Genomic DNA, 27,618 nt, shown 5'->3' on the forward strand with positions numbered 1-27,618 from the left:
TCCATAGCCAACGTCTTGTCTGCTGCCCACAACCCATCTGCCGACCTTCAATCATCTGTGCTCATCTATTGTACCTTGTTCCGTTCACCCATCGTTCACGCCCTTCATAATTCGATTTGTGGCACCGTTTTGGCTTTTGCTGGTGTGTTATATATAGGGACTTATATAATTGATATATGTTGGTTTTTATAATAGTTTCTATATAAAAAAACAATTAAACAATTAAATTAGTTTAATTTAATTATTTAAAAAATTTTATTATTTAATAGAAATAAAAAAAACTTAGTTCGAGTTAAGAAAGGAATTTTACGCTGGTGGACAAATATACACCCCCACAAACCATTTCAATGTCGTCGATGACAATGACCAGTTTCAGCAAAACACTAATTGATCTGGAGAATAGGATTACTAGCCACTTCGATGATTTCAACCAAAAATTACTCGATCTCGGGAGTAAGGTTATCGGACATTCTGACGATATCAAGATGCTACAGGATACGAAAAATCGAATAGAACAACAACTCGGGTAGAACTATATCAAATCCGAAAGAAATCATAATCAGACAATGTCATTGCTGAACACTTTGTGTGACAGGATGAAGGTTACACCTGAACAACTACTCCAAGACGATGGAGGTAATCAATAACACAATTCATCAGATTCAAAAAATTTAGCAGATTCTCATGAAAAAGAGGAGTCTCCAAAAAAACATCCACACACCATCAATGGAATAGTAACGCAAATTTTCAAATAAGTAGCTCTGGAATACATTCACCAATCAATACACTCTTTTCGCTCCACCATTAGTGACGTATCAACGAAGAGCAAAAATCGAGCTACCCAAATTCGATGGTAACGAAAAATGCAGCATTGCATGGCTGAATAAAGCAGAAGAATATTTCGAGATTTACGATATTGACAATGATGACGAAAAGATTAGACACGCTTCCATGAAAATGGAAGGCGAAGCATATAATTGGTATATGTGGTGGAAGAAGACGACAATCGCCATCAGTTGGAGAAAATTTAAGGATGCATTCTTTAAAAGATTCCAAGGTGTAAAGGAAGAAGAGTTCTTTTCAACACTCATTAGATTGCGACAAAAAGGAAATGTGGATGAGTACACTCGAGAATGGGAGACCTTAGCAACATGAGTAATTGGGTTATCAGAATCTCGTCTAATTCAATCATACATCTCCGGACTTAAAATTGATTTACGAGTAGAACTTGAGCTTCATGACATTACGTCAATAGAAGTAGCAAGACAAAAAGCAAAAGCTACTGAAAAGAAATTTGAATAGATACTGTGGTCAAAACTGGAAAAAGTATATTTGAGATGAAGAATGCCCCAATCTATGAATACAGATAATACAATATATGTACCACCACATCTTCGTGAAGGTGAAAAATCTAATGTGGAAATGCAAAGGATAAAAGAAGGCAAATGCAAATGTTGTGGCGAGAAGTGGGACCCTAAACATAGGTGTGCTAAAGGAAAAGAATCGAAGAACCTGTTAGTGTCAGTCTTTACAGCCTTCCTCCAGTGATCAAACATGCTCTTACAAAGTGATTTTGAAGTGTCAAGGTCAAATTTTGTCGTTTCAGTGAGTCTTCAAGCAAAATTTGGTCACTGGGCATTAGGTCTAGGGTTTGCCCAAATGTCAGTCCATGTCACCATTCAGCTGAGTTTATCATCATTCAGAGGGTTGTCATTATCATGTCAGTGTCTAATGAGTCATTTTACACCTGGTCCATGCTTCAGTTGCCACCCAGGCAAGGTCATTTCCCTCTCCTAGGGTTTTGAAGCCAATTTCTCTTGGGCGGCTAAATCATCGGCAAAACTTGTTTCCTGATGTTCATACACCTTCCCCTATCCTTAAAGTACCTTATTAAACACTTCCCATCCCTTAGACCCGCCAAATTCCTCATTTTTTCACAAACCCTAGTTTCTAGCTACAACCTGGCAATTTTCTAGGTTGGGCCTGTGTTTTGCCCTTTTGGACCCTTTCCCCTCGCTCAATCTCTGAGATTCCACTTTCCCCTGCTTCCTAACATCCCTCCCCACTCCCAAAAATTTCCCCAAGAATTTAGAAGCCCTCTATCCCCTTCATTTCGCTCCATTTCGACAAAATCCCTTGTTTCACACATCGGGACAAGTTGCACTCAAATGATGTTTCAGAGCAATAAAAGATGAATTTTGGAAAACTGAGAGAGGTTTTTGTCCATAACATGCCAAAGAAGAAAAACCTCCTTCACTTTTTGCACAGGTGTCATGGTTTTAGAGCAATGCCAAAATTACAGTCGCCGGATCCAAGGAGTTTGGCCAAGGCACAAAAACGGAAAAAGAAGACCAATCCCCTCCGTATCTTGGCCGAGGCTTCTCTCACTCACCATGATACTCATTAGCATCCTCCTAGCAGCAAACCCAAGAAATTTTGAGAGTTTTGAAGCATTTTTGGCATTTTTGGGAATTTTACAGGTTTTGGCCATTTGACTGGTCTCACCCCGCGCGCGACCATACATGGGGGCAACTCAGAACGGGGAAAACTTTGCATTTTTGGAATTGTCATGCAAAAATACACTTGCCTATGGATGGGTTTCAGATTTTATGGAGATTTGGGCTTCCAAAAGCTCAAAATACATGCAAATTTTGACTTTCTGCCCCTATTTTGAGTTGCAGAAAGCTGTCTTGGGAGAAATGACTTTTGAGGGGTCAAATCAACTCCAAATTCAAAAATTCCGGTGGGGTTGGAAAGTAGACTCGCAGACCTTTCCAACGAGCTATCTTGCACCTGATTTGGACACCGGGAAGGCCCTCAAACAGAGCTGTGAATGTGCGCGACCAGTCAGAGTGATGTGCGCGACCTGTCAGGGAAATTTGCCTGTTTTGACCAGTTCGGCCAGCAAAACACTGTTTTCATCTTGGTTGACTTTTGAGGCATGTAAATGATGGATTTTTGTGTAATTTTCATGGCACTTAGATACTTTTACTCTCCCTCATCACTTCTAGAAGATTCTTTGATGTAAATGGTAAATATTTAATGCATGGATAGGTTTCCTAAGTTTTAGAGGCAAGTTGTTTTGACTGCCTATTATCTAGTGCTCAGTTTAGAATTAGTTGAAACAGCTCCTAGGAAGCTGAGCTCGACCCCTAGAGGTGGGGAAAGGAGTTAGATCATCTATATTATGCCTTCTCTTGCTCATTTTCATGGTTGGACTCTTGAGGGAGAAGCTCCTATTGTATATTTTACTTGTATCTTTGCAATTTGAGGAAAAGGAAGACCAGGGTTTTGCAGACATCATTGGGATTCTTGTGGACTCTTGTGTTGATGGTGTGTTCTCTTATTGTAATTGTAAGTGTGTTTATGTGTTCCATCCCTTTCTTTACTGCTGCTAATTAAACAAATGAAGTGATAAAGTTTGAATTCATGCATGTCATGCTCAGCTTTCAAATTTGTTTAATGTTTATGTTTTCCACTGTCTAGAGAGGATTCAAAGTCATTGTTTGCCCTCTTTAGCTTTTCTCCTTTCTTCCTTGATCATCCATTTCAGCTAAAGGCATCAGCACAAACTCCTACCTTGCCCCAAAGATCCCCCTGCAAAAACTGAGCTCAATCCCCGCACCCTGAATTGCACTCCCTCCAATTGCCACCAAAAACTTTAAATCAACCCTCCTTATCAGTTTACTAGCCTAATATCAGTGTTCTGAATTGGGTCAGCTCATCCTATTGAAAGATCTACCGAGTTTGACCGGAGAGAGCCTTCTCCTGCCTCGTAGGGCTAGCTACGAGGCTGAATGGTTTGATGTAGCCTTGAGATTTGTCTATCTCAGCCTAGGTGAAATTTCAAGCGCTAACTATATAACTGTGAAGCAACTAATGATTCAAATAGTGATGAATCCGAATTAGGAGTAGAAGATTCCCTAGAATTCCCTCCAGAATTAGATGACGAAAGTATTCTGCAAGTGTCACTATCAGCGATGACAGGTATATCACAACCCTAGACTCTAAAAGTAAAAGGACATATAAAGAAGAAAAACGTAGTGGTTCTCATCGACTCTGGTAGCACCCACAATTTTTTAAATGCAACCATGAAAAAGAGACTCAACATTTTCTCATTTCCCTTGCCCAACATGAAGGTGATGGTAGCCGATGTTAAGAAGATTGAAAAGGTAGGGAAATGCCATAAGGTCAAATTGCAGATTCAAGACTTTAATTTAGAATCCCCGTTCTTCACTGTACCATTAGGAGGAGTAGATGTGGTCTTAGGTATCCAATGGCTACGAACCCTATGCACTTACTCTGCCAACCATCAAGAGAAGTTCATAAGCTTTAACTGGGAAGGGCAAAGGTACAAGTTATACGGACTCCAAGCATTAGAGAATCAAATCGTGTCGTCATCCCAGATGATGAAGATGATTCAGAAAGGATCATCAACTTATGTAGTACAATGTCACTAGTTAGAAATTTTATCTGCAAACATGATCAGTGAAGAGTCACCAAAAGTACAAGAGTTAATTTAGAAGCATGAAAAAGTATTCCAAGACTTGCCCATGGAAATGCCTCCTAACAGGGAAATCGAACATACAATAGAAGTCAAAGCAGGATCGGACCTTGTCAACATCAAGCCGTATCGATATCCACATCACCAAAAGACTGAAATTGAGAGATTAATCCAAGACCTTTTAAAATGTGGGATCATCTCGAAAAGTAAGAGTCCATATGCTGCTCCAGTGGTATTGGTAAGGAAGAAGGATGGATCATTTAGGCTATGCATTGATTATAGAGGATTAAAAAAAATAACAATTAAAAACAAATTCCCAATTCCCTTTATCGACGAAATGTTGGATGAACTACATGGCACAAAATACTTCTCAAAATTGGAGTTAAGGTCGGGTTATTACCAAATCAGAATCGGGTTGGAAGACATACCAAAAACGACATTCCGAACACACGAAGGTCACTACGAATTTAAAGTAATGCCCTTTGGATTAACCAATGCTCCAACAACATTCCAAGCCACCATGATTGGGTTATTCCGTCCTCATATTAGGAAGTTTGTATTAGTATTCTTTGATGATATTTTAATTTACAGTAAAACTTGGAAGGGGCACCTACAACATCTGGATAAAGTTCTCCCACTACTGAATGAGCATCAGTTCTATGCCAAGAAATCCAAATACACCTTTGGGAAGGAAGAAGTAGGATATCTTGGACACATAATATCCCATGAAGGAGTAAAAGTGGACCCTAATACAATCAAAGCTATAAAGGAATGGACCAAACCAGTTAATATATCCAAGCTAAGGGGGTTCTTAGGATTGAGTAGATATTACCGAAGATTTATTAAAAACTATGCACATATAACTACCTGTAACAAACCTTTTAAAGAAGAATTCATTTCAATGGAATGGGGAAGCAGGAAGGTGTTTTGAAGAATTGAAGGAAGCTATGTCTAACGCCCCAGTATTGGCAACTCCATATTTCTCTAAACCATTTATCATTGAGTGTGATGCTTCTAGGTTCAGTATAGGTGCAATGTTGTTAATGCAAGAGGGGCATCCAATAACTTTTGAAAGAAGGAAGCTCAATAAAAGAGAACGTCTTAAGTCCACCTACAACAAGGAAATGCTTGCTATTATGCACGCACTGGCTAAGTGGAGACAATATCTTTTGGGAAGTAAGTTCTGCATTCGAATAGACCATAACAGTCTCCAGCCCCTCTTTCAACAAAAAACACTTTCCGAAGAACAACAAAAATGGATTGAAAAAATTGCCGCCTTTGACATGGAGATACTACATAAAAGAGGTAAAGGCAATGTAGTAGCAGATGCCCTATCTAGGAACGACGAAGAACCAACATTACTTGCAGTCTCTGTTGTTGTTCTTGAATGGCTTAATGAGATTCGAAGTGAGTATGCCAAGGATCTAGAAATAATTGCGTTAATCAATAACCTTCTAGACAACTCAAAATTTGAATGGAAGAATGATATTCTATGGTACAAAGGAAGAATCTATTTGAATTCAAACTCCAAGTTTAAATCCAAGATACTCAAGGAATCACATGATTCATTGTTCGTTGGGCATGTAGGATTCTTTAAAACTTACGACAATGCATGACAATCATTCTTTTGGAAGGGGATGAGTTGCGATAATTAGAAAATGTAGCAGAATGTGACAAATGTCAAAGAAATAAAAGTGAAAATATTACGACACTTGGATTACTTCACCCCTTAAACATTCTGAATCAGAAATGTGAAGAAATATCGATGGACTTTATTGAGGGATACCTGTATCTGAAGGCAAGGATAAGATTATGTAGTAGTCGACGGACTCACCAAATATGCTCACTTTATTGCAATAAAGAAATCAGACTCAGCTAAACAAATTGTTGAGATATTTTGCAAAAATATTTATAAATTACACGGTTTTTCGAAAGTCATTGTGAGTGATAGAGATGCCAAATTTAAGGGTAATTTTTGGAAGGAATTGTTGAACCATATAGGAACCTACCTAAATATGAGTTTCGCTTACCACCTTCACAGATGGACGAACGGAAGTTGTCAATAATGTTTGGAAGCCTACTTACGTTGTTACGCTACAAAAAAACAAAATAAGTTGATTCAGTGGTTGCATCTTGCTGAATGGTGGTATAATTCTACTTATCATACGCTAGCAAAAATGACTCCATTCCAAGCTTTGTATGGGTATGAACCTTCAAAATGGAAGGATCTAGCTACCGTCCAGACAAATCTACCAACTGTTAAAAACCAACTAGAAGAAACCCAAAAAATTGTCCAAACTCTAAAAGAAAATTTAAATAATGCAAGAAACCGTATGAAGCAACAAGCAGACCGAATCAGAACCGAAAGAGAATTTGAAGTCGGAGAATGGGTATTTGTCAAGCTTAAGCCATACAAATAGTTGTCCTTGAAACAAAAAGGGAAAAATAAATTGGCACCAAAGTTCTATGGACCATATCAGATCAATAAAAAGATCAGCCAAGTTGCATATAACTTAAGTCTTCCAGATAAAAGTTGAGTTACAACGTCTTCCATGTATCTTGCCTTAAAAGGGCACTGGGCAACCATCAATCAACACAAAAAACACTTCCGTCCTTGGATGATGAAGGAAGGGTCATTTTAGAACCAGAAGGTATCATATCCACCAGAGAAAAGAAGCTTCGATCTCATGTAATGAAGGAATACTTGATCAAGTGGAAGGACTTACCAACAGAAGAAGCTTCTTGGGAGACTGAAGCATTCTATCGTTACGTATGCTTTGAGGACAAAGCATTTTTGGGAGGAAGGTAATGTTATATAAAAATTAATTAATTAGTAGTTATTAGGCAAAGGGCGTGATCAAAGATCATGCCCATTCACCAAGAGGCACCCAAGGCAGTATAAAGCTAGGGGCCTCCCACAAATTGTAATCATTTTCTATCTTTTAATAATAATAAATATGATTTTTCTGAGTATTTGAAAGCGTTTGTGCCATTGTCATACTGAGAAAGGTTGGTGAATACACACCCATGATTTTTACAAAGAAAGTGCCACTTTTGAAATGCATCGTTGGAAAATGAAAACTTTATTCACATGGAAAAAAATACAAAACTTATGAACTGTATGGTAAGCATTTGTCAAACATCTGGCAGGGTGAAAGGGATGCAAAATGGCATGAATTCAGTTTTCTATGGAATGATGAAGAAAATGCAATGGTTGTTTTTTTGTTTGTTTGTCAAGTTGTCTATGATCCTCCAGGCTTGACCTATGGCTTGAGGAGCCATGACCTAGGGGCATCTAAGCCGTCAAAGTCACCCGGGATCACACCCGGCCTGGGCCACACCAGCCCTTAGCTGACTGGATTTTTTAACATGTCTCCTCCCCCTAGCATAGGGCATAACCACCCCCTGTGAGGCTTGATCTTGGGTCGCCTTGCCGATGAGGAGCATCCTCAACCGGTTTTGCTAGTGGGACTTGACGAAAATGCAGTAATGTTATAACAGATAAGTAAGGAAATTAAATCCTTTGGGAAGTTGTGGGCACAGAAGATTTTGAGAAGTGTAAACTGGGGTTACAGGGTAGCGGTTTGTTGGTGGTTATATCAAACCTTTATAGATTTTGTCTCTATGTTTTGCCCTATACTCTTCTTGGACGTTTTGCATATTAGCTTTTCTTAGAGTTTAGGTTGTCTTGCTATTATTTCTTTTACAATCTATGGATTTGCATCATGTTTTAGCTTGAAGAAGGGGAACTGGGTTTGTGCTGAGTTAATTTTTTTTTTTCCTATATGCAGTTGTTTTGCCCTATTACAAAGATGGTAGGGTTACAACTGGCCAAGCAGAGGAGTTGCTGAAAGATTCAGGAAGGGAAATTGTATTTCGACGTCATGTTGTTCAGCAGATGCCTGTTGATTGTTGGACTGACATTTGGAAAAAATTGCATCAACAACTAATCAATGTAGACATTGTGAAGATAAATGTACCTTCCCAAATATTTCCAACAATTGCCGTTTCAGTGGTATGGGCCATGCGGATTGGTATTATAGTTTTCTTATATCTGAGGCTTGACAGCATTCTAGAAAAGATTTATGCAAGGAATGAGCCTGAGCGTCCAGAAATCCAAGGGCTCAGCCTTTCTGATAGTTTTGGAGACCTGGGATTTCTTGGGCAGAGCAGGTAAGTTGACATAAGACTTTTGTTTTTACCTATATTGATTCATTCTAATTTAATACTAAACGGTAAGCAATTTCATGTCAGTCTTGGTTTAGTTCTAAAGTGACGAGCATTCTCCTTAACTATGTTCTTTTGAGTGCTCTTTTTTCCTTTTGAACCATAAATTAAACTGTTATGGTCCCCTTACAAGTTCAAATGAGTTATGTATAACTGCTGTTTGGAAGTGATGAAAGTAAGCTATTCTTTTCCTTTAAATAGGTGCTTTCTCTTTGTGGTATGTATATGCATAAATCCAATGCTCAAATGATAGGTAGCTATGTGCAGTTCTGTATATATCAAAGTTTGCATCGAGAAAAGGAGGAACACATTCTTTGTTTTGTTTAAGTGTATTTGCATATTATTAATCAAAAGGGCAAAACCATAGTGAATGAGTTATATATAGAATTACTCTCAACTCTCCATGAAAGAAAATAACTGTTTCTCTATGCAGCTTTGATAACACAACTAGGTTTGTGCTTCTTGAAAATCATTATCTCTATAGTATTTACTATTTATTACTGATCTGGGTGGATTGATGAACAAAGAGTTGCCCTGACCCAACACTTGAATGTTGAACATGTCCATCCATTCACTGAGGTTACTTCCATTGTTTGACTGGGTCATCTGTAAGGACTTGGGTTGTGCATTGCTACATTGTTTTAGTTCGATGTGTCAGGTTTGGTTAAGGCTTTTTGACGGACATGTTCCATTTATTTGGTTTCTATTTTTGTATATATCAGTGTAGAAAAAATTGTGGAAAAATCAACGATTTCCATGTTATTGTGATTTTTACCCATCTCGAGAACTGGTCAAGAAAAAATAACAAGTTGTTCTGACTTCAGAAACAATAGTGTTTTTTTGCCAAAAGCTCATGACCTTTTTCAAAAACTTTTGGTGGTGCCTAGAAAAGCATATAAGGGACACGTTGGATCTGATTTCGCTTATGTTTCACTTGCTGTCTGCACATTTGTCAGAGAAGAGAGTGTTCCAGCATGGTTAGAGGGGAAAACCTTGCTTTTTAATTGGTGTCAAAGAATCTTTTATGGATTGGGTAACAATTTCTGTTCATTCATTTGTCATGTCCCAAGTATGTTTTTACATTTTTTTTCAGATTTCTTCAACAAAGACAGGTTTTTATTTTAACAGATCCTTCATAGTGTCACTCATAGACTTTTATATAGTGTTTGTTAGAGTTTTTTTTTTTTTTCATAGATTTTTGCAAATTATGATTCAATTTTATGGTCTGATTTTTTTATTATTTGTTTAATTAATTAATTCTTCAAATACAAATATTCCTTAGGCTCAAAAGATTTAATTGCCTCCCGACCCCCACCCCCCCCCCCCCCCCTGGTTTCATTTATCTTCAATCAACATTCCAAAGGGTCTGGATAAATTTTTGCAATATGGACCTTTTGATGGGTCTCACAAGAAGCTGCATTGCAAGCTTTGCAAAAAGTTTTTCTTTGGATGGGTTTGTTGTTTAAAATACGAGCTTGCAATAATCCTAGGGAGAGATTGTGAATCTAAATATCTCCAGAAGTTCACTGTGCAACTTATGTGTCTTGTGAAGAGGGAAGGTAGAAGAAAAGAGAAAGACAAGCTCCACAGCTTGAATTTGCAGCTGGTGGAGTTATACGGACAAGGGAATCTACATGGGAAGGGTGCTGATCTTTTGAAGGTCATCTAATCTGATAATTACTTCTAATTATATAATCCTTCTTATATTTACATTCATCATTAAGTAATTACTCAGAATATCTCAACAGTAGAAGCATTAATGTCAGTAGGATCATAAAGAGACAGACAAACAAGAGACAAATATTTACCTTGGTAAAACCCTCTTCTAGGGAAAAATCTTCTGTTACACGGAAACCGTTTCCAAGAGTTGGGAAACCCGTTCCAATGGTTCCCGCACTCCCGGGAGCTTTGGAACTGTATGGGAACATTCCCTTTTCAGGGGGAGCTGCAATGGGAGCTTGGGAAAGTTCCGAGAGCTTTGAAGACTATTTTTTTTGGAGTTCCTGTGTTCCCCGCGGTTGGGGAATACAAAGCCTGTAGAGAAATATGCTGAACTGCCCACAAAACATGAGCCTAAGTTGAAACCTTTGCAGGAAGAAAGGCCAAAGACATCCTTAACACCGATATCCTTAATTGAGAAACTGGAGCAATCACTTGATGGGTTAAGGAAGTGTGTGGGACCTCGATGTAAGGGCGATATCTGGGATGTTATGCTGATGAGTATTTCTTTTGTCGTTTATGTATGTATGTGGTAGTCAATGCTTAAACATTAGAGTTTCTTTACTTTTTCTCTTAAGAATAACTAGAAAAACATATGTAAAATTGTTCCTTTGTATTTTTAAGCCAGATTGTTTCAAAGACTCGTCATGTGTCATAATGTTAATATTTTATATATATAAAAGGGAGAGACTCAGGGAGAGAGACACCCAAAGAATATATTTATATATAAGAGATTATATATTTATTATTTATATATTTAAATTGATTTTAATATTTGAATATTCTGATTCAATATGATTTTTTATTATTATACAAATTATATAATTAAAAATTATTTTATATTTTTATATTTTTAATTTTTTTATTATATAATATTACCGCTCCCGATTAGCCATTTCCTGTGAATTTTGGGGAAACCTCTAGCCATTCTCGACACCCATACCCAAGTTCCCAACGTTCCCACGTTCTAGAAACTAATGCAACATAGGAAAAATCCAACAACCTTTTCTTAGAGAAATTAATCTAGTTCAACGAGAGATACAATCTGATATCTGTTATCAACAAAGTTCTTATATGTGGCAGAATACTCAGAAGATCTGAAATATATAAATATCCATGATAGGACAAATATATTTATAGAAGAATGTACAAAAGATATGAGATGATGGAATTGTTACAAATAAGGGCCTGCTTATATACCTAGGCAGGTGCCCCTACATGAATGGTCATGTCTTATGAGACATGCCTCTTCAATATATTAATCACTGTTAACTATTTATTATTAATAATTTACATTCATAACATTGCCTTCCTTTTCAAAGAAGCTGTGTCCTCAAAGCTTATAACTGACAAGGCATGTCCTCTTGTTTCTTTGTCTTGTAATCTATCTGTAACTTTCAGAAATCTTTGAGTTGTCATCTTTGATGATAAAAGATGATAGGAGCCTTTGAGTGATAAAGAAAATTGTTGAACTGAGTGTTGAGAAATCAATAGGGAAACATATTAGGGATGATTTCTCTTTACATGATAATTGCTTGTGAAGTTTGGTGACTTTTTATTAATCTTTATTATGTTCTTTTCATCAAACAATTACAAAAACCTAAATAAGAAGATCACAAGAAAATAATGAACACAAGATATATAGGCTCCAAGCCAGGGAAAAACCCTTCCAAGGGGAAAACCCAAAAAAATTCTTTTCTTATAGAATCAGATCAAAGTGAGATATCCAAGACATATGACCATAGAAAGACTCCAACCCTCTAGATGCCAATTCAATCCCTCCTTTTGCACAACAAATCCATCAATAGCAAGAGACCAACAACATGTACAACATCAAAAATAATCCTTCAATAAGAGACATGTCAAGGTAGAACTTCCACAACTCCAAGCCCTTCTTTTTCTTGTTAACCTCAGACTTCGGCCCTCCTTGCTTTTGCGATATTTCAGAACAGATCAAGTGAATTGTGTGTTCAAACTTCAAACGAGCTCAACTCACCCTCTATTTATATTGTCTCGAGGGTTTGAATAGACATTTCCTTTGGGGCAGGGCCGACTTGGCATCTTGAGAGGGTTTTCACTCAAACTACAACTCCAAAAATTCTTTTTCTCGGCTACAAATAAGCCTTTTGACATTGACCAATACAAATAATACTGAGCATGAAGAACATGCTTAAATAAAATAGTAATTTTGACTTCAGCATGAAACCCAAGCTTTGAAAAATAAATATTCCTTTTTCTTCTTTTTGATTTTACATAGAACATACAATGACATAAGTACAAAGATCATTATGAAGACTGAACCTAGCTACATTTCCCAACACTCCCTCTTAACTAGGGAGGTATTCATAATTACACAATCGGTACAAGAGTACTCTCAAATTGAAATATTCTCATAACAAGATTCGGATTAATAAGCCATCTTCAAGCATCAACATCATAACCAACATTGTTAGTTTGCATAATAGCAAGGCCTTGACTAACAAGCTCTAAATCTCCACCAGATTAGAGCACAATGCTGGGAGGCATACATATGGACACTACCATCACCTCTCAAGGCACATACCCAATGTTGCATGAAGTGTGGACGTTTTTTGGAAGCAGATCGTGGAAGCGTCATTTCCCAAAAATCTAGGAAGCAAAGCGTCTACTATATATATATATATATTATTTTTTTAAATATTTTTTTGCATTTATATTCAAAAGAAACTTCCAAAATACCAAAATAGTTGTAGAAGACATGAAAACATGCATATTTTTACATAAATCAAGATAGATATGATATCCATTGTACATAAATGATTAATTATTCCAGTGTGAACCATCTAGATGCATCAACCATCTAGAATCTAGATTCCTCTTCTCTTGTCTAGCCTTTGCCTCTACTTCGATTCTCTAGGGATATTAGTCAACATTGCCCAGTTTTGATCAAAGTTTCAAACGACCTAATCCAAGACTTATAATATGGTAGACAAAGCTTAACATGCCTAATCAATCATTTTGACTTGAGTGAATGGTACGTTTTTGCTAAGGCCATGACAAAGGAGTTAAACAATCAACAACACCAACACTAGGGTACATATAGGGCTCGGTGTTCCTGATTAAATGCCAATCACATGCCCTCATACATGATATAATCCAATGAAACGCCACAATCCCATTGATCCCGAAAACTGTTAGGTCTGATGAATTTTGAATGGGATATGAAATTCTATTTTCTCCATATGAAGTCTGATGAGGTTGGAACCACTCTCAAACATCCTGAGTCATTTCATGGTAATGTTAAAACTTTAAAATGATGAAAATGAAAGATAAAGGAGAGTGTCACTTTTAATTTAAGCATTTAACATTACCAGTAGGGAGCATCAATGGGCACCTTGGGAGTATTCTGAAAGCATAGTTCTTCACATAACAATTCGAAACTTCCAAAAAAAAAACGAAAAAGGCCTCGTAGAACCTTTTGAACCGTTCACCTTCTCTTGGATCCACTCGCGATCTACGATAGATACATGCCCGAACCTCCACAGATCTGCAGCCGATCCTTTTCGGATTCATGGATCAGGTAGTTGGAACCACAGATCGGGCCCCCGCAGATCTAATTTTCCATGAATCGCCAAAAATAGGTGGAACTGTAGATCTGATTTTCGGATCCGTGTGAAAATTCCAAACTCTAATCCTATTGCAACAACTGTAAATTCTTCTCCTAATTGTTAATTTTATTTAACAATTTATTTGTTGTTTGTTACGGCAAATACAGAATAAATCATACTACAACCTTCACAATTAAAATTGTAGAAGAATAAAACGCTGGAAGAAATGCTACCACACACACACACACAAAAAAAAAATAATACAGTTGTTTTTGGACAAATGTCCCCGGAAAAACCTAACTTGGGAAAACCAGTGCAGTAGTTGAGGGTTTTATTAGTAAGCAACAGTGAAATAATCTGAGTACAATCTGGATGCCGAACACTGACAATCCTGCAGAGAAAATACTCACAAAAATCTAGTGAGGAAGTTTCCTCATCCCACAGGCAAATCCAGGCTCTGATTGCAATGAAAGTGAGTCGTTCAAATTGCCTCTGCACTGTCTCTACGTCACCGTAGCGCAGTCCCTTATGCACTCAGTCTGGATCAACGTCTTCTCGAGCCCTCTTGTTTGTTGCTGTCTGGGAAAATGTTTCCCTTGGTCTCCGTAACCTCTGTCTAGTTTCTGACACTGAAACTCGCCTTTCCCAAGCATAATCGAAATTGCCTCTAGATCCTACTGCATTGCCCCAACATCAGCCTCTTTGTGGCTCGTTTGCCTCTCTACAAATGCACTCACCGGATCTAGAAATCTTCCTCCGGCTTCACCGTCTCTGCCCCTATCTCACTGCTTCGATCTCTAGCTCTCTCTCTGGCAACTGATTGCTACTACTCTGGAAATTGATCTGCTCATGAAATCGAACCTCTCAAGTGTCTTCGCCATCACCACATCGACCTCCTCTTATAATTCTCTATTGGAGCACCAACGACCAAGATTAAAACTTAATCAATGGCTAGGATCATCTCTGGATCGATTCGTGTGAGTTTCTAGATGATTCTTGTCTTGACTTAACAATTTAACACTGATTAATTAACCATATTTGCTAAGTTTGGGCTTAGAAAATATTTAAAAACTGGTTAATAATCTAATTAAGTCATTTCTAGGCAGAATTTCTAGAAACGATTTTTGGGTTTTGGAGATCTCATGTTTCTAGCCTCTCCACAAAGTTTCAAGGCTAGAACACATCCGATGATACAAAAACTAACAATCTGTGTTTCCGCCGGATGATTAGTGGCGGACCTGTACGGGACACGGTTCCGGCGGATGATCAGTGGCGGATCCATACGGGACACGGTTCTGCCTGCTGATCCTTGGGGGGGAGGACGGTCCTGCAACTATGCACATACCCCACCCAAATGTTCACCAGTTATGTTCTTACAAGACTATTCTTATCATGGATTTCCAATCCTCAAAGAATATTGGTCCTCTTCGACCACTCTTATCTTGGATACCCTGTCCAATCCTCAAAGAGTGTCGGTCCATGGGACTACTTCCTATCTTGGACTCCCAACCCTCAAAGAGTACTGGTCCCAAATGCCTATCCAATCCTCCATTCTCCCTCCCAGTGCCTTCACTAGACGTATGGCTGTTAGTCCTAGCTTAGTCTATGACACATGGAGAATACAATGTCCATCATCACTCCCTCTCAGCCAGGAGGGAGATCCTTACTCCTTTTCAAACATGAAGGGTCTTTCTTACTCCCTCTCAGTCAGGGGGACATCATCACAATCCTTAGCTAGTCTCATACTTCATCAATACATCAACTACTTGTTCTTCTGTGGAGATATAGTTGTAGTTGCAAAGCTCCTTTCTCACATTACATCATACTTGAGCCTCGATATTTCTGGATGTCAAACATTTTACAAAGCTAAATTCTTTTACATTCTCTCTTCATGATAAGGTTTCTTGGCTCTTGACAACATCACATCATATCAAACTTCGACCTTTCTAGATCTTGTCAATCATCAAACAACTTTATCCTCAACTAGTTCATTTGTCATTTCAAGGAGCAGAGCTTCCTCACAATTGTTAGCACATGCCTTCTATTCATAGAGTTATGCCTTGTATTCTTCAAAGAGTCATATAAGCTTTTCAATATCAATTATGCTCTCATGCTTGTCTAGGCCATCAATAGTGCTATCCACACAATCCATGTGTTCCATGATCAAACCATGCAACTGTAGGTACATCAACAACATCCAACAAATTATTTCAACTGCTATCTTTTCAGCCTCTGCATATACTTCTGCAATATGCCTTTCCGGGGAGCGAAATTGTATCTCGAACAAATCATCAATATCGGACTTGCCAAATCATAATGGTCTCAATTCAAGGTGTGGGATTCTTTATGTCAAATTCTACTACTTGCTCCCTCTAAGGTCATCGTTCTTTTGCATAGTCTATCACATATTGCAACGGAGTTCTACTTCATGCTCTTTAGCTTATAATCATCAAATAGGAACGAGCCAATCAACAAGCTTCAATATCATATTTATCAGGGTCTTTCTTTTACTTCTACCCTTTGCTAGTCAGGTTTGACCTGCAAACTTTATGAAAGAGCAAAAAGGCAAAGTACAAAGATGAAAGAGCTATAGTAATAATCAAAATATAGAGCACTTATCCTTTTGAAGAGGGTTAACTCCCTCTTAATGTTGGACTTATTCACCACTGTTGTCTCCATATCATCATCATGGCATACTTGTCAAAATCAAAAGCTCGATTCTTTTTACAACAGAGGCAATTAGTTAGTGTTTCCTTTTTTAGGGCTTTCCAATCCAAGTCTCATCTAGGGTTTAGGAACCCTAGATATAAAAAACCGTTTAGGTGTTAAAAATTGTAAGATTAAAAACCCTATATTCCTTTTTGTCTACCATGCAAAGCTTCTATAACTATTTTGCAAAACCCTAATGCATATCTTTTCTTGATCTCAAGATATAAACTTCCCATGCAACATATCATCAAACTCTTACATGTCACTGTCTTTAATTTATGTAGACCCTTTCTTATGATCATCACCGTGACCACATTATAAGTAATTCACATAGGTCACAGAAAATTATACGTACCTCCTTTGATCTTACCTATCCTCTTTTGCAGAGACTTGGTCTTATTCCTTGAATTGACATTTATCAACTTCATTCAAAGAGATAACATCATTTATTCCAAACTTTAGGTTGGATTTATTGATGAGGTAAGTCCTCCTTCTAGCTAGTCATTGTAACCAAACAAAACCATATACATCCTATAAAGACCAACCCTTATGCAACCTCTACGAACCAATCAATATGAATTGAAACGATATGTGTCTTCACAGACAATCCACTATGAGTCAGAATCATATATATCCTTTGTAGACCAGTCACTGAGAGTTAAAACCTTTTATGTCCTCTGTAAACTATTCACCATAGTAAAACAAAATTGTGCTCTTCATGGTCTGGCTACCATAGCAAACATCACTGCAACCAAATGAAAATATTCCCTTCGTGGACTAGCTACTGTAGTCAAACAATTTGATGCCATAGAACGATTTTGTTGAGCCATTCATGCGATGACACTGTTGGAGAGCGAGACAATGTCATTGTAATGTTGTTTGATCCATTGTAGAATTATGTAACTATATAATATACTGATGCCACCTCAAATTATGGTTACCCCACTGTAGAGATAATGCACACAAAGATATAGAAGTGATGCTAATGAGGTATTACTGTCACAAATTTTATGCCATAAGGGTTGAACGATCCCACACCGTTGATTATGTGCCATGGTGATAAGAGAAATGCGAGTCTAATGATCTACTGTATAGCGTAACCCTTGTGGAATGTGAACTACAACATTATAGATGCGAGTATTGTAATCGACAACAAACCACAGTAATGGTTAGCATGCCATTGTAATCCTTTTCCGAGCCACAAATTACATATGCGAACCAATGTTAACTTGTACGAATCATATGATGAACATAGTATATGTTCTATGCGAGTTAGAAGACTACATGCAAGCTACATGAGAATGCGATCCAAGCCATTGATGTTGCAGTGAACGAGCCATAAAAGCGATGCCACATTAATATACATTGGTCTACTTGTAAATTAGTGAGCTTCTAAATTTATATATCGATCCACTAAATCAATTGCGAGCCAGAGATGAATGTGGATCATTGAATCACAAACAAAAGTGTGAGCCACCAGAGACGATGCACACACTATGTTCTCAATGCAAACTATATACAGATAGAAGCCATCATAGCACATATATTGCAAGCCAGAGTTATGCACAGAATTTACAGTAAGTCATAACGATCATAGTGATGCCAAAATTGAGAACCTTAGAGCGAGATCCATAGAGCGAGCCATAGAAATTATAGATGAGTTATTATGGAAGCACTTATGTGTCACAGATAATGCGATTCCCGAGCCTCAAGGATTACATCTCGTGAATCGAGCTACCAAAATAAGTTATAGGACAAAGTGTGCGAGCCTCTGATATTTAATGACCCACAGAGAAATGAACCACAAAACAGAGAATGCAATCTTTTAATACGAGTTATTGAGATGTGTCATAGGTATAATGCATGCCACAGAGCATCCTGTGCAGTCCACCAAATGTGCATTTCATAGATACCATTATAGAGAAATCGACCTACGTTTTAATGCGCACTGTGTATGTAATGTCAAGAGCCACGATAACCTGATATTAAAATAATTCAATGCTACTGTATGGGAAGCAATGCCATAGAGAACAAAATCGATGAAACACAAAGTAATATAGCGAGCCATATATAGGGCGATCCTCCTTAGAATAAATGTGAGTTCTCATAGAATATAAGGGAGTCACAGATCCTTTTAAATGTAGAATTCGGTCATAAAGATAATGATCTTCTTTTAAGTGTAGTGATGACTGCTACAACAATGATGAAAATGACAATAAAGTGTGATCTTCAAGCTGACATTCTTCAACCTTAGCTCTAATACCATGTTGAGAAATCAATAGGGCAACAAATTAGGGATGATTTCTCTTTCCATGATAATTGCTTCTGAAGTTTGTTTGGTCTTTTATTTATCTTTATTATGTTCTTTTCATCAAACATTTACCAAATGTAAACATGAAGATCACAAGAAAATAATGAACACAAGCTATGGGCTCCAAGCCAAGGCAAAATCCATCCAAGGGGAAAAACCAAGAAAATTATTTTCTTATAGAATCATATCAAAGTGAGATATCCAAGTCCCATAACCATAGAAAGACTCCAACCCTCTAGATGCCAAGTCAGACCCTCCTTCTGCACAACAAATCCATCAATAGCAAGAGACCAACACAAGATATAGGCTCCAAGCCAAGGCAAAACCCCTGCAAGGGGAAAAACCAAAAAAATTCTCTTCTTATAGAATCAGGTCAAAGTGAGATATCCAAGTCCCATGACCATAGAAAGACTCCAACCCTCTAGATGCTAGGTTAAACCGTCCTTCTGCACAACAAATCCATCAATAGCAAGAGACCAACAAGATGTACAACATAAGCTATAATTCTTCAATAAGAGACGTGTCAAGGCAAAACTTCCACAAATCCAAGCCCTTCTTTTTGTTGTCAACTTCAGACTTTGACCCTCCTTCCTTCTGTGATATTTCAGAACAGATCAAGCGAATTAAGTGTGTTCAAATGAGCTCAACTCACCCTCTATTTATACTGTACAAAGGGGTTCGAATAGACATGTCCTTTAGGGCAGGGTTGACATGAAAGGCGGGGCCGACTTGGCATCTTGAGGGGTTTCCGACTCAAATTACAACTAAAAAAATTATTTTTCTCATCTGGAGGGTGTATGATGCATTGAATGTACTGATGGTAATGGACATCATATCAAAGGACAAGAAGGAAATTCAATGGAAGTGGTTAGCCAAGACAAGTCCTAATGACCTTGAGGAATTGCAGGCAAAGCACATGGGACTGCGGGGTAGGATTGAGAAAAAATTGGGCTATTTATAGGAACTCGAAGATTAGATAACAGGTCTTCAAAATCTAGTGAAAAAGAATGAACACTTATATGGATCTTGAAACACCCCTTCTCGAGGAGTAGCTTTACCATTTATCTTGGTTCATACTCGTCCATGGGCAACAATTGAAATTGAAATCTTTGAAGACCTGCAGTTAGTTCACTTTGAATTCAACAACACACATTTTGAGCTCCATGATAATGCATATGTGCCATAGTTATCAGAACTAGATTGGTCATTGAACTGGTAGACACCTCGGATCGGGAACCGGTCAGAGTTGTACGAAAATCGGTAAAAAAATTGGACCAAAAACCGGTCAACCAAAAACACATAAAATATTCAAATTTTAAAGAAAAACATATATATTCATGTGCATCCATATGAATCCAAACCATTTATACACAAATAAGCAAAAGTTCTCATTTATATAACATGTAAGAGTGCACATAACCAAAATAGCACCGAGTGCAATCCATTTCTAAACCCAAAATACATCAACAAACAAGCTTCACATGGCCTCTAGCATCCAAAAAAATTATGCTACAACAAATATCTACATATCATTAAAATCATTACCTTTGTCATCAATATCACCCTCTAAGCATTAAAATAAGATAGGAAAATCATAGCACGTCAATTCAAGATTTTGTTTGAGTGATGGGTATTTTTTTAGTAGGCTTATCATAGAGGAGTTCAACAACCAATGCCTAACATCAAGGTACATAGACGGCTTGGTGCTCTTGATTAAATACTAGTTTCATACCCTCGTACATGAGAAAATCCAATGTAGCATTGCAATCCCCCCATTCTTGGAAAAATGTTAAGTCTGTTGGATTTTGAGTGAGATCTAAAATTCTACTTTCTCCATTTGAAATCCAATGAGGTCAAAACCACTCTCAAATATCATGAATCATTTCATGGTAATGAAAATGAAAGATAAAGAATGTCACTTTAAGAATTTAACATTACCATGAAATGCATAGCAATAGTAGGGCTATATGCTTGAATATCATGTACCTATTCTGGGCTAGTGCCCAGCTAAGACAAAAATTAAAAGAAATCATAGCACGTCAATTCAAGATTTCTTATCATAGAGGAGTTCAACAACCAATGCCTAACATCAAGGTACATAGACGGCTTGGTGCTCTTGATTAAATACTAGTTTCATACCCTCGTACATGAGAAAATCCAATGTAGCATTGCAAATTCTTGGAAAAATGTTAAGTCATAGTGAGATCTAAAATTCTAGAAATCCAATGAGGTCAAAACCACTCTCAAATATCATGAATCATTTCATGGTAATGCATAGCAATAGTAGGGCTATATGCTTGAATATCATGTACCTATTCTGGGCTAGTGCCCAGCTAAGACAAAAATTAAAAGAAAAAAGAAAAATAGGCCCCACTTGATGCACATTCTATGTGGCTTTACTGTACTGAACTAGACAACCATGGTTCAAGTCACAGGTTTGAACCAATTTTTGCCTCAAAACGGTTGGACTGATTGAACCGACCAGACCGTTTAGTCCTTATAACACTGATTTGTAGGAATTTATAGGGTAAGTTCCTCAGATAGAACACCAAAGGACACCGCTCACAAATAGATCGCAGATCAGTACACCAATATTCTTGACGTGGTTAAAACCATCAAAGAGGAAAATAGTCCACGACCTGAGCCAATACGGCCACTTTAGGCAATTTATTAATAAAAGAAAGAAAATTTACATAAGCTTCTCTCATGAACAATCACCCTACAAATGACCCTCCATGCTCTTTAAATAGAGATCATGGACCAATCCGGTGTTAAGCCACATATCAAGTGTTGGTAATATTTGAGGAGAGAATGAACCGTCCGATCACAAAAGTACATAACTTCATGTCTAGAACATATCGTGACTGTCAGATTATAAGTTACAAAAGTATATAGTAAAGAAACACACTTTACCTAACTCTACACTAGACCAAGTTATATTTACTATTTCCTATGTGTCAGAATATCCTAACATACCCCCTTAAGAACAACTTGGGATAGGATTGAAGGATGTACATATATGACGCAATAGGAGAAGGAAGGAGGCATTAGAGCCTATCCCCCCTTAGTGACAACTTCCCGAACTCCAACCATAAATCAAAGTTTAGTAAACTTCGCCTCTATGAGAGCCTTTGTAAAGATGTCTGCACTTGATCATCGGTTGAACAATATTGCACTTCAAGAACATGTCCATGAATGAGCTTTCTAATGAAGTGCATGTATAGTTCAATGTGTTTACTGCACTGATGTTGGACTGGATCTTTGCATAGGTGAATGGCACTTTGATTATCACACCAAAGTGTAGCCGTATGCTGCCGCTGAAAGCCAAACTCTTACAGGATCTGACGAAGCCACAAGGCTTCCTTACTAGCTTCTACGGCGCCACGATACTCTACTTCTGCTGAAGAAAGAGAAATGGCACTTTGTTTCTTGCAAGCCCATGCAATAGGTCTAGAACCAAGATTGAAGACATAACCTATAGTAGACTTCCGATCATCAGGGTCACCATCCCAATTGAAATCAGTGAAACCAACCAATAAAGGAGATGATTCTGCACTGTAATGAATCCCAAATTGAACTGTACCTCGAACATAATGAAGTATTCTTTTAGCTTCTTTCCAATGAATTGCATGTCGGTTTTGCATAAACTGAGCAATAAGGCCAACAACAAAGGAAAGGTCAGGACGGGTATGGGTTAGATACAAAAGTTTTCCTACAAGTTGACGGTATAAGGTGGCATCAACTTCAGGGTAAGTACAAGTGACTGAAAGTTTGGCTCTATACTGAAAGGGAGAAGGGGTTGGCTTACAGTCTTCCATGTGAAAGTGGCATAGAAGATCACATGCATACTGGACTTGGAAAGGGAAATACCTTCCTTGGATTGCAAGACTTGAAGACCAAGGAAATAATGCAAGTGTCCTAAGTCTGTCATTTCAGACTGCTTTTTAAGGCTGAATTTCACATGGTTTATAAGGTTGGGATCACTACCAGTAAGGATAAGATCATCAACATAAAGAACAAGAATGATAAAAGACTTACCCACTTTCTTGGTGTAGACAATATTGTTAGAATGGCACCTAGAAAAGCCAATATCTAAAAGAAAGCTATCCATTTTGGCATACCTAGCCCGAGGGGATTGCTTGAGACCATAAAGGGATTTATTAAGCCGACATACAGGGCTAGAGTTTGTTTCTATAAAGCCAGGAGGTTGTGCCATATGTATTTCTTCATGCAAGTCCCTATGCAAGAAGGCAGATTTAACATCCATCTGATGCACTTCCCATTTGAAAGAGGCAGCAAGGGCAAGAACAAGGCGGATAGAGTTCATTTTGGCAATAGGGGAGAATGTTTCAGTATAGTCAATGCCTTCAACTTGTGAAAAGCCCTTAGCAACAAGACGAGCTTTATGTTTATCAACTTTTCCATCTGGTCCAAACTTGGTTTTGTAAACCCATTTACATCTAACATGTTTTCTTTCCTTTGGAAGAGGAACAAGATCCCATGTATGATTTGCCAATAATGAACGATATTCTTTATTCATAGCTGCGTCCTAATCTGGATGGCCTGAAGCTTTTGCAAAGGTGTCAGGATCATAATTCACGGAAGCTTGAGCTAGTAAAGAAGAGGCTCTATCGAATTGAGAACATGTACGTCGTTGATCTATAGGATCACCTGCAAGAGAACATGTTGCATCCCGAGTAGCACAGACCCATTTTGGAAGCTGAGGAGCTGAAGGAGGATCCTAAGAAGGTGGGGTAGGATTGCCATCCTTGCTGTCAGCATCCAAAGAAGAAATATTTTTAGAAGTAGAAGGGATAGAGAGAGGTGGAACATCCGTCGAACTAGGCTCATAGGCCGATATATTTTCAACAAACTTTACATCTCTTCTAATGATAACATTTTTGGATTTAGGTGAAAGAAGTCTATATCCTTTGACATCTTCAGAATATCCAACAAAAATACATTTTTCACTCTTAGGTTCTAAGGCTTTATGTTTCTCATCGGGAATATGGGCCCATGCTTCACTTCCAAAAACATGAAAGTGACTTACATCTAGTTTAATTGAGCTCCATGCTTCTTCTGGAGTGATATTTCTTAAAACCTTAGTAGGAGTGTGATTTACTATGTAATTTGCACAGTTAATTGCTTCTACCCAAAAATTAAGACTAAGTCCTTTAGGTTGAAGCATACAATTAGCCATTTCCTTTAAGGTGCGATTCTTCCTTTCAGCTACGCCATTTTGTTGTGGAGTATATGGAATAGTATGTTGCATTTGAATTCCATGCTCAGTGCAAAAGTTGATGAATTTGTTGTTAACATATTCTCCGCCATTATCAGATCTTAGCTTAAGAATTTGATGTCTAGATTGTTTCTCAACAAAGGACTTAAAGGCCAAGAACATGCTAAATACTTCACTTTTGAGTTTTAAGAAGTATACCCAAGTGCGTCTGGAGAAATCATCAATGAAAGTTAAGAAATACTTGTAGCTAGAGAATGAAACAACTGGAAGTGGACCACATAAATCACTATGCACAAACTGTAAAGGGGCTGAGGCGTGCAAAGAGGCATGTTTTCCAAAACTACCCCGATGATGTTTTCTGAGTACGCATCGGGGACAAACACCATCTCTGCAAGATACCATAGGAAGACCTGTCACCATATTTTCTTTACATAGATTTTGAAGGGATCGATAGTTTAAGTGACCAAATCGCTCATGCCAAAGTTTGCTCACTTCATCTTTATTAGCAAAAAATACCGAGGGAAGAATTGATAGCCCAAAGTTGTTAAACTTATACAACCTTGTAGAATCATCAACAATGCCAGTAGCTAAAATCTGTCTAGGATCTCTTAGGTCCTTAATTACAACATCATGAGGTGAAAATTCAACGTTTTTACCTTCACCTGAATGAGTTGTCTGATATATAGATAGAAGGTTGCAGGATAAGGTAGGAACACATAATACATCATTAAATTGACCATTGACTAGATGAATAGTTCCAGTCCCTACAACACTAAGAGATCTATCATCACCAACATATATATTTTGGTGTTACAATCATTTAAAGAAGAAACATGGCTTTGTTTTTGGCCATGTGATAAGAAGCTCCATAATGAATAAGCCACTCATGAGAATGAGAAGAAATTGATGCATTTAGTGCATAACCAGACCGAGATGCTTGACAACCACATGCAATGTGAAAATTCTATCACTGCAACAACTGATTTACTTTTCCTACTTATTTCACCATAATTTATTCATGAAATTACTCCAATAAACATTAAAATAAATATTGCTGTAGATATCACATCGTATTACAGAAACAAACATATGCACAAGAATCAACACATTGACATAGTTATTTTGGACTAATGTCCTCGGAAAAACCCAATGTGGGAAAACCAGTGCAGCAAGGGAGGATTTTATTATTCAACAATTTTCTAGTACAACAGGGTGCCAAATTGGCTTACCCACAGATAGACAAATTTTTCAGCACTTCTTTTGAACGCAGCGTCAGCCTTACTGATCTCTGTGTGCCCTGAAACCCTTTGCGTCAGCCTGTTGAGACTCTGCACAACCTCTCTGACCTTTTGCATCACTCTTGCAGCCTCTGCGTGGATGACACAGGCCTTGCTGGCTCTGTGGAGTCTCTGTTGCCTCTGCGCTCCCTCTGGCCCTGCATTTTCCTTTTCTGCTTTGTTGATCTCCCGTCTCTCTGTTCCGTACTTGCTGCCTCCTAACTACTCTCCAGACCACTGGGTCAATTTCTAAGCTAACCCTACTCCAGAAATTGAACTGACTGGTCTCCCTTAGTGTGTTCTCCAAGTGACCCTCAAGCCTCCTCTTATACTTTTCTTGTTGACAAATCCACAACCGAGATTAAACCCCTAATCAACGGCTAAGATTAGATCTGGCTTGATCCATGACTATTGGACCATTCTAACACAATTCTATATTAATACACATTAATATTTTATTTTCCCTAAGTTTGGACTTAGGGACTCCATTAAAAATATTAATTATTTTAATATCTCCCAAACTGTTTAGAATCTGCACAAACCCTTTCTGGGTATTGGAGATCTCATGTGCCTTAGCCTCTCCACTAATTTTCGTGGCTAGAGCACATTCGATGCTACCCCAAATCAACACTCCCTCTTAGTGAGGACTATGCTCTAGTAATACTCCTCACTGAGTATCACCCCGATCATCCGACATCAGTCCCTGCGCTGATGCTAAGCCTCCCTGCCCAACATCTTATGCATTGCTGCATCCTGTATTGCTACCCATGAATTTCCTACTGCCACTACTGCATCTGTACAACAACTCCCTCTGCATCTGTGCTGCTGCTGATCCTTTCTCCCAACACTGCTTCTGCACTGCAACTCCCTCTTCATTTGTGCTGCTAACACACTCATTTCTACTTCTGACAAGGGTTCTTTACCATTCCCATCTTTTCCCCGAAGTAGTCAAATTTTGACTTTCCAAGGGCCTTGGCGAGGATATCTGGCACCTGTTCTCGTATAGGAGTGTAGTTGAACTGTACACTGTACAGCTCCTCGTTGGATACAGTCTCTGACAAAGTGACACTGGATATCAATATGCTTCGACCTATCATGAAACACTGAATTCTCAGAGAGTTTGATGCAACTCTGATTATCACACATGATCTTGGTCGCCTCCATATTTCTTCTGAATAGGTTCACCAACAGTTTTCTAAGCCATATGGCCTCACACGAAGCTGTGCTTGCTGCCATATATTCTGCCTCAATTGAGCTCAGAGCCATGAACTTCTGTTTCCTACTACACTAGGAGGTCATTCCTGATCCAATGTTGAAACAATACCCAGAGGTACTTTTTCGATCCACTGAGCTTCCTGCCCAATCTGCATTAGTAAATCCACTCAACTTGATATCCTTCCCCTTGGTGTATAAGAGCCCATAATCAACTCTTCCCTGTAAATACTTGAGAACGTGTTTGGCTGTTGCCTACTGTGCCCTATTTGGTTCCACCATGGATTGTTTGAGGGTGCTGACCTAAGTTGCACGAAACGGGGAAACGGGTACGAGTTTCCGAAACGGGAAGCGATACGAAACGCGACCTCCCCAAATTTAGGAAATGGGGAAACGCGAATATATATATATATATTGATATATATATATATATATATATATATATAAAATGTATATATATATATATAGATATAGATATATGTATATATATAAATATATATATAGATATAGATATATATATGTATATATATATGTGCAATCATAAAGCATAAATGATACATTATAATTTATTACACTTAAACATTAAGATTTAATTTACATCACATTTACTCACGAATGATCACATAATGAAAATAAAAATATCGGAATATGCAAAAGCAACGTTTATTATATATCCAAATCTCAAAATCAACCTTTATTTATATTAATATATGAGGCTGCAGGTACAATAAAGACTATAAGGCTGCAAAAGAGAGATCCAAATCAGGATTTTCTGCATCCACATCCCATTCTTTAGAAGGACCACTGTTGTATTGGGAGTCTCCTCCTACATA

At 37.9% G+C, this 27,618-nt stretch overlaps 1 protein-coding gene across 2 annotated transcripts in view; it reads left to right on the forward strand.

Moving 5' to 3' along the window:
* EMB3144 (AAA-type ATPase family protein) overlaps nucleotides 1–27,618 on the forward strand; it is a 385,432-nt gene that overhangs the window by 87,346 nt on the left and 270,468 nt on the right. For both annotated transcript variants that reach the window (XM_089391628.1, XM_089391629.1), the window contains exon 3: nucleotides 8,296–8,677. In XM_089391628.1, the coding sequence (XP_089247754.1) occupies nucleotides 8,296–8,677 (382 nt within the window). The remainder of the gene's footprint in view (nucleotides 1–8,295; nucleotides 8,678–27,618) is intronic.

This window comes from Pinus tabuliformis, chromosome 1_1 (genome assembly GCF_031772625.1).
Source record: "Pinus tabuliformis cultivar Carrire ecotype Pingquan chromosome 1_1, CPIR1, whole genome shotgun sequence".
NCBI classification, from domain to species: Eukaryota; Viridiplantae; Streptophyta; class Pinopsida; order Pinales; family Pinaceae; genus Pinus; species Pinus tabuliformis.